The sequence below is a fragment of the Tupaia chinensis genome, unplaced genomic scaffold (genome assembly GCF_000334495.1).
Source record: "Tupaia chinensis unplaced genomic scaffold, TupChi_1.0 Scaffold000392_1, whole genome shotgun sequence".
NCBI lineage: Eukaryota > Metazoa > Chordata > Mammalia > Scandentia > Tupaiidae > Tupaia > Tupaia belangeri.
This window is the reverse complement of record NW_006159894.1, coordinates 1,562,826-1,571,425: the sequence shown is the minus strand read 5'-3', so window position 1 is coordinate 1,571,425 and position 8,600 is coordinate 1,562,826. Positions and strand designations below refer to the sequence as shown.

The window sequence follows — 8,600 nt, the reverse complement described above, 5'->3', positions numbered from 1 at the left end:
ACTGGACTCCCATGGAGTTGACCATGGTTCGTGTCCCGGACCCGGTGGCTTAAACTCACACCAGGCACGTGTGCGTGCATGCCCAAGATCCTGAGAGGAGAATAGAGGAGAAGGGATTGCAGCGTGGCCATCGCCCCTGGGGGTGATTTCTCGCTTTCTATCTCTCTGTCTCTCTCTGTCTTTCTGGCGAGCGCACGCACCCTATAGCAAAAACTTCTCCAAAAAATAAATAAATAAAAAAATAAAAATAAAAATAAATCGCAGGACCAGCAGTTGGTGTAAAGGCTATGTGGCTGGACTCCCATGTAGTAGACCATGGTTAGAGTCCCAGATCTAGTACCTTAAACTCACACCAGACGCATGTGCATGCATGCCCAAAATCCTGAGAGGAGAACAGAGGAAAAGGGATTGCAGCATGGCCATCCCCCCTGACAGGTGATTTCTTGCTTTCTGTCTCTCTGTCTCTCTCTGTCTTTCTGGCAAGTGCACACGCACCCTATAGCAAAAACTTCTCCCCAAAATCAATCAATCAATCACAAAGGAGAGTGTGACAGCTCTTTTAGAATTTGTCTATTGGGGGACCAGCAGTTAGTGTAATGGCTATGTCGCTGGACTCCCATGTAGTCGACTGCAGTTCGCGTCCTGGACCTGGTGGCTTAAACTCACGCTGGGTGCGTGTGCATGCGTGCTCAAGATCCCGAGGAGAGAATGGAGGAAAAGGGATTGCAGCATGGCCATCCCCTCTGGGGGGTGATTTCTCACTTTCTATCTCTTTGTCTGTCTGTCTGGCAAGCGCACGCGCCCTATAGCTAAAACCTCCCAAAAAAATAAAAAAGAAAAAAGAATTTGTCTATTAGGTTTTTGGGTTTTTACTGGAAAGCCCCCAAATAAATAACTGCAAAGAAAAAAACAGAATGGAGGAGGGAATTCACTAAGAAACTAAGGAGACATATGAGTTAATTGCAGTAAATGCACCTTATTTGGATCCAAATTTGAACAAGCAAACAATGAAAAAAACTTCTGAAGACATCAAGAAAACTTTAGCATGGACTAGATTTACTATAAATTACACAGGTATAATAAGGTAGCAAGTAAATATTTATAGGTGTGATAATAGTATTACAGTTATGTCTTTAAATATGTTCTGATCTTTTAGATATACGTACTAAAATATTTATAGATGAAATGGTATGATGCCTAGAAGCTGCTTCAAAAGATTCCAGATGAAACAAAACTATGAGTTAATAATTTTTGAAAGTCTATGATGGAGTACATGAGGGTTGACTTTAGTATTCTAACTTTTTCTTTGTGACTAGCCATTAAGATCAAGTTTTAAAAATACAGTTCTAATGTATATTTTAAAAGGAAAATTTCTGAAACTTACCACCAAAAGGTGTTGGAAACTGAGCCATGGTTCTGTTACTTGTGCCTTGCTAATCGACGCCTGCAATTGAAATGCAACATTTAAGTTTATGAAAGCTTTACTCACACATAAACATACTAACATGCTGTCTTTAATTACTAGAGAACTGATACTAGAGCTTGGATAAAGCTATACAAATGAAAGCTGTAATTAAGGGGTTCGTGCACTCATTTTTCTGCATTGTTCCTTAACACTCGAAAATGGGCATTGAAGAATGCTGAGGAAAGACTGGCAACGAGAAGCTTTGCCTGGTGAGCTATACCACTAACTCAGGACAGCCTTGTATATCACCAATGTTATATTTGTTCTTCCTTTCTTTTTTTTTTTTTTTTTTTGGTAAGAGAGTACGTGCACTTGCTAGAGAAAGAAAAAGTACCCATGATTCAGTGTGGCCATACCACAATCCTTTTTTGGCTCAGCATTTGGAAATGTCCTCAACCCATCATGATTTGGGGCACTCACAAAGACATGTGTACCTAGCATGGCTTTCAAGAGGCCAGGGCCAGGATTTGAACCATGATCAGTCATGTGGGATCTGGGTCCCAAGGCACAGCATTCAAACACTGCACTATGGGGCCAGACCTGTTTCTTTTAAAATAAATCTTTTCCTTAACCATTTATATCTACCAGTCCATCTACTTGATTGTTACAACACCTTTTTTTCATTGAGCAAGTAGTATATTCTATACATTGTACTATGTAACTTACAAGTCATCTCTTTTTTTTTTTTTGGAGAGTTTTTTTTTTTTTTTTTCTCTATAGGGCGCGTGCGCTCGCCAGACAGACAGACAGAGACATAGAGACAGAAAGCGAGAAATCACCCCCCAGGGGGGATGGTCACGCCGCAATCCCTGCTCCTCCATTCTCCTCCCGGGATCTTGGGCACGCACACACACGCGCCCGGCGTGAGTTTTAAGCCACTGGGTCCGGGACACGAACCGCGGTCGACTACGTGGGAGTCCAGCGACATAGCCATTACGCTAACTGCTGGTTCCCACAAGTCATCTCTTTTTTAAAAACATAATTATTTATTAATCTTTTTTCCCCCAATTTGCTATAGGGTACGTATGCTTAAGATTCTTAAAAAGAGAGAGAGAAAAGTGAGAAAGCAAGCCACCAAGTCCAGGACTTGAACCACAGTTGGCCATGTGGAAGTCCAGTGCCTTAATCATCATGCCACCTGCTGGTCCCAATTGTATCTTTAACCATTATTGTAGCCCTGTGAAATAGGTACTTTTATTATAATCCTCATACGACAGATGAGGCAAATGAGAATCACCAAGGATAAGTGATTAGAGCAATACCATACATTTGTTGACCAAGCTGAGATTTAGGCAGGGAAAGTTAACTCTACAACCTGTGTTCCAACCATGAAAAACAGCGTATGAATTGCTGTTTAAAGATTTTTTAAAAGGCCATAAATTATGCATATTATATTACGGTCTATCTAGAATACCAAATACAAATCTAATGGTCCAAAAATCCCCATCAGGCATTATTTATTCACGAACAGCCAATGTGAAACACAGCCAGCCCATTTTCCTTCCCAACAGCAAAACAAAATCCAGATTTAATTTTTTTCTTTATACTTAATATTAACAATATGGTAAATGCACATAGTTAAAAATGAGTACAAAATACTCACAGATTAAAATTTTTAGATAAATTTAGATTTTTAATAATGAGTCTCTTGACCTAATATAATATACTTCAATTTCATCTCCCAATCTGTCCATGGAGTTTCTTCCAAACTACCATACTTTTCAGTTTCCAAAAGCTCTTTCTTGTTCTCTTCTCTTCATTCCTAGACCTGTATTTTTCTCCCCAACGAACACTTCCATATCATCTGCTTTTCGTTGATTATTCTGTTTAGTTTTTTATTCTGTTATTCCATTGATTTTTTAACTTTTCTTCTATTTCTTGCACCATTTGATTCCTCCAAGATCTCTCTTCTTTTTAAGGCTAGAGTGTTTATGCACATACATGAGAGAGAGAAAAAGAGAGGGAGGGAAAGAAACACCCCACCCCTCAATGGACCAAGTCACACCACAAAATTTTTCCTTCAATTCTTCATTCCACCAGGATCCTGAAAACACACATGCACACCTGGCATGCTTTTTAAGCTTCAGAGACTAGGACTCAAACCCTGGTCAGTCATGTGGGATCCAACATCCTCTGCACAGCACGTAAGTGATACACTACAGCGCTGGCCCCAAGTTCCTTTTTTGTTTATTGGCTGACTGACCTATACTGAATGTCTCTCCTTCAGGTTTGAGGCACTACTATATATATCGTGACTCCTGGATGCTCTTTCACACTTAAGCATGAGACACTAAAAATCTGCTCAAAAGCTTGGCCTGGGTGGCTAGCTTATTGGGCGTCTCCATATGACGATCCTTTATATCAAGAGACATCCAAACGTCAGTACGTCAGAATTTTTTCACAGTAGTTGTTCATTTTTGCCAGAGAAAAATATTGGATGGTGAGAAAGCAACAAATCATCTAGGAGATGGTTTGGGAAGGAGGGAAGAAGGGAGAAGAAAGTGAGGGTTCTACACTTCAGTGTGTAGAGCTGTACATGGTCCCTTCAGTTCACTCCTTGCTTCACTAACCCTCTAGTCTGGAGCATCTCTGGTTCCCATGCTTCTCTCACGTCTGAAGGAAGGGAAATGAAGTAGTGACCTATCTGCTGGGAGGTACGGACAGATTGGTTCCAAGGACCTGGATATAGACTTTTAAGGAATTCCCACGTTGAGCTGCAAACCTGACCTGCTGTCTTTGGGAAAACCTGAAGCCTTCAAGCATGTAAAGACTCTCCATTAGTTAGAGTCCTGAGAGGCATTAGGCACCTCATATCTCCTCTTTACTGACCTCTGTAGGTGCTGCAGTTCTATCTTCTCGTGGACTCAGTTACCACTTCTCCATTACTTTCTGGTTTTGAAGAAAACTGCTAAAATCTTTTATCACTGCCTCCTCTCCTGTTATCTTTTTCCTTATGAGTTAACATCTTCATGCTTCCTTTATGAAAATGTTTTTTTTGAAAGAGAAAACATGTGCAATACAGCTACCATACTTAACTGCAGGTCTTCGCATCGAGCTCTGAAGCAGTTATTTCTCACTGCCAATCCCCTTTAGAAAATGCAGCTGCTATTTTCTTCCTCCATTAATTCTCACTCAATACATTACACAGATAAGCTTGATAAAGTTCCAGAAATTAGAATGTGTTTCATCTCACTTAATCTTCATAAAGTTCTTTTGAAACTGAATCATGTGTCCTTTTATCAAGTTTTCTCAAAATGGCAAGCTCTGAATTTTAAAAGCATAGGAAAAACAATGTGTGTGTGTGTGTGTGTGTGTGTGTGTGTGTGTGTTTAACACACGTACACAAGCTGAGAATATATTCTGTATATTGTTTTACTTCCATTCTTTACTATTTATTGCAAAATAAAGTTATTGATTTCCCTTCTTTGCACCCACTTTATCACATTTTCTTCTTGATGCTAAGGATCTTTTCAAATGAGTCTCTTAAAGTTTTCTGTGTACGTGTCTTCTTGAAGTGAAGAATTTATCCTTATATTATTGGGCCAAATCAACAAGACTAGGGTATATAAAATAGTTATGAGAGCAGTAATTTTCACATTGCCTCTGATTCTCATGGCAACAGTTTGAGTATTTCCTATTTTAATAAGTTTGCTATATTTTGGTAGTCTTTACCATTAGGTAGTTTTCCTCTTTTCCTATTTAACATTTTTATTAAGAAATAGCTGCTATCGGGGGCCGGCAGGTGACGTGGTGGTTAAGGGCGCTGGACTCCCAGATGGCCAAACTGCAGTTTGAGTCCTGAACCTGGCAGCTTGCTTTCTCACTTTCCCTCTCTCTCTTAATCTCTCTTTCTCACTCTGTCCCTCTCTGGCCAAATTAAAAATAAATAAATAAAGTTAAATATAAGATAATTCTTCGAGAAAATAAAAGAAATAGCTGCTACTATTTTCAGGAGTTTTTCTTCCTAGCATGTAATATGACCATGTCTTTTCTCTTTTAATTAACATTCTAGGGGCCAGCAGGTGGCGTGGTGTTTAAGGCAGCTGGACTCCCACATGGCTGACCATGGTTTGAGTCCTGGACCTGGCAGCTTGCTTTCTCACTTTCTTTCTGTCTCTCTGGTCAAACTTCAAAAAAATAAAAAATAAAATAACTACAATTAATAAAATAAAATAATTCTTTTTAAAAAAATTAACATCCTAATAGTGAGGTATTTCCTAATATTGAAGTATTCTAAAATTTGTCTATGAAGATTAATTCAGATATATGTTATTCTCTTACTACACACTTATGAAAATGTTATGCATAACTCTACACATTAAAGTGCTAACTATAAAAGAAACTCATTTCTGGGACCAGCAGTTGGCGTAATGGCTATGTCGCTGGACTCCCATGTAGTCAATCATGGTTCAAGTCCCAGACCCGGTGGCTTAAACTCATGCTGGGCACATGTGTGTGCGTGCATGCCCAAGATCCTGAGAGGAGAATGGAGGAGAAGGGATTGTGGTGTGGCCATCCCCCCCGGGGGGGGGTGATTTCTCGCTTTCTTTCTCTCTGTCTCTCCAAAAAGAAAAAATACAGAAATATAGCCAAAAAGTTAAGAGATAAAGGAAAACAACGTGTTAAAAATCCAAAGAGGTCAGGAAAGAAGGGTAGAAGAACGAATAAAACAGAAGGGACAAACAAACAGTACGAGGACAGATCTAATTCCAAGTCAATTATTGTACTTTTTCAGACAAAAGAGAAATCACTGCCTACCTCATTTTTCACTGCCTAACTCTACTATCAAAACCTAACAGATACCACCACCCCCCCCAAACAAAAAGAAAGTTACAGAACAAGATCCCTTAAGAATATAGTACAGGGGTTGGCAGGTGGAGTGGTGGTTAGCATTAGACTCCCACATGGCTGACAATGGTTTGAGTCTTGGACCTGGAGCTTGGTTTCTTACTTTCCCTCTTTCTCTGTTTCTCCATTGGTCAAATTAAAAAATGATAATAATTGAAATCAAGTAAAGATAATAGTTCCTAAAAAAAACAAAGATACAAAAATCCTTCTCAAAATATTAAAAATTGAGTCTCTATAGTAATGAAAAAGAAAAACATGATCAAGTAAAATTTCTCAGAAATGTAATATAGGTTTTTTTTGGGGGGGAGAGATTTTCACTGTAGGGCGCGTGCGCTCGCCAGACAGACAGAGAGAGACATAGAGACAGAAAGCGAGAAATCACCCCCCAGGGGGGATGGTCACGCCGCAATCCCTTCTCCTCCATTCTCCTCCAGGGATCTTGGGCACGCATGCACACGCACCCGGCGTGAGTTTTAAGCCACCGGGTCCGGGACACGAACCGCGGTCGACTACGTGGGAGTCCAGTGACATAGCCATTACGCTAACTGCTGGTTCCCAGAAATGTAATATAGGTTTAACATTTGAAAATCAATTAATGTATTTTACCATATTAGTACAATAAAGCTGGAAGTCCATATGATCATTTCAGCAGATGCAAAAAAACTCTTGTATTATTTTTTTAAAAAAATGTCCACGCTGGCTCCTTAACCTGGTGTTTAGGTGAGCTGGATTCAAAATGGCCAACTGCGCAGCTCAAATCACAGCCCTGGCATTTTGAGTATATAAGCATGTGAGTGCCCTAATCCTTACAGGGAGAAGAAATAGAGAAGAAAGGATTACAACATGGTGGCAACGGGGTTGGGGAGGGAAGTGGGTTGTGCTTTCTCTGTCTCTCTCTGGCAAGCACATATGTCCTCTGGCAATTAAGAAATAAAAACAGTTATGGTATGATGTTACTGAGGCAAGAGAAAACAAGGAAAGGGGGCTGGAGCATCCGCTCATGTGGCTCGATAGAAATACTGATCTCGGTGGAAATTCTCTGCCCAACTTAATGTAAGTAGGAGATATCCAGTAGGAGATGTCTACCTAATTAAGCCACATTTGATATAATCAGTGAGGTAAATCAGTGGGACTAGCCACATTTTAACGAGCCAATGAGGTGGCCAGCAGATGGCATAATGATTATGTCGCTAGACTGCCATGTAGTCAACCATGATTCAAAGTTCCAGACCCAGAAGCTTAAAACTTATGCCTGGTGCATGTGTGTGCATGTGCCCAAAATCCCAAGAGGAGAATGGAGAAGAGATTGCATGTGGCCATGCAATTGGGGGGGGGGGATGTGGGGAGGGTGTGGGGGGGTGATTTCTTGCTTTCTATCTCTTTGTCTCTCTCTGTCTCTCCAACACGTGCATGTGCCCTTTAGCAAAAATCTCTTAAAAAAAAAAAAAAGAGCCAGTGAGATAAGAACAACCAATGGGCCCAGAAAATGATCAACAGACACAACCTATAATAGAGTTAAAAAAATTAAGCCCCTCGCAGACTGGAACTGTCAGGGCCTTTGAGCCACTCTGTCTGCTCAGTCCTCTTCTACCTCTCGGGAGCGTACTTTTGCCTTTCCTTAATAAACCACCTTTTCCTTTTGCTATTGGCGTGTTTCATTCGAAACACCAAGAACCTGGATAGCATCACAGAAGTCACCCTGCAACGTTACCATCTAAGGGATTTATTAAACCAAGGCTCATTAACAACTCAATATTGAGTCATGATTAAAAAAGAAAACTTCTCTGTAACCTAGAATTAGTATGAAACTTCTTCAAACAGATATAGAAACTTCTTCAAGTATCTATGAAAAACCTATAGCTTAAAATCACAGTTAACAGTTAAAGACTGAATTTCTCAACCTGAGATTAAGAAGGAGGCAAGGATACCTGTTTTCACTACTCCCATTCCACACTATTCTAGAAGTTCTAATCACTGATATGGCAAGAAAACATTAGAAGGGGGAAGAATGTAAAGACTGAATTAGAAATAATAACATTCTCTTTATTTACAGATATCATTGTTTACATAGAAAATCCCCAGGAATCTAGAAAACAGTAATAACTAATAAACGAATTTAGCAAAATCACAGGATAAAAGGTTAATGAATTAGAATGCTTATATATTAGCACGCACATAAGTGGAAAGTGAAATTAAGAAAAATAATCCCATTTAAAGAAGCATCAAGAAATGCAAAATTCCTGGGTGTATATTTAACAAAAGACACATAAGGCCTCTACACTGAAAA

General features: G+C 39.7%; 1 protein-coding gene and 1 pseudogene across 1 annotated transcript in view; one reads left to right on the top strand and one right to left on the bottom strand.

The window, feature by feature from the left end:
- Positions 1-8,600, bottom strand: part of ITSN1 (intersectin 1) — a 268,969-nt gene that overhangs the window by 185,979 nt on the left and 74,390 nt on the right. Inside the window, exon 4 of the mRNA XM_006153903.3 lies at positions 1,385-1,444. Coding sequence (XP_006153965.1) covers positions 1,385-1,412 — 28 coding nt within the window. The 5' untranslated portion in view covers positions 1,413-1,444. The remainder of the gene's footprint in view (positions 1-1,384; positions 1,445-8,600) is intronic.
- LOC114008800 (uncharacterized) lies at positions 544-620 on the top strand (annotated as a pseudogene).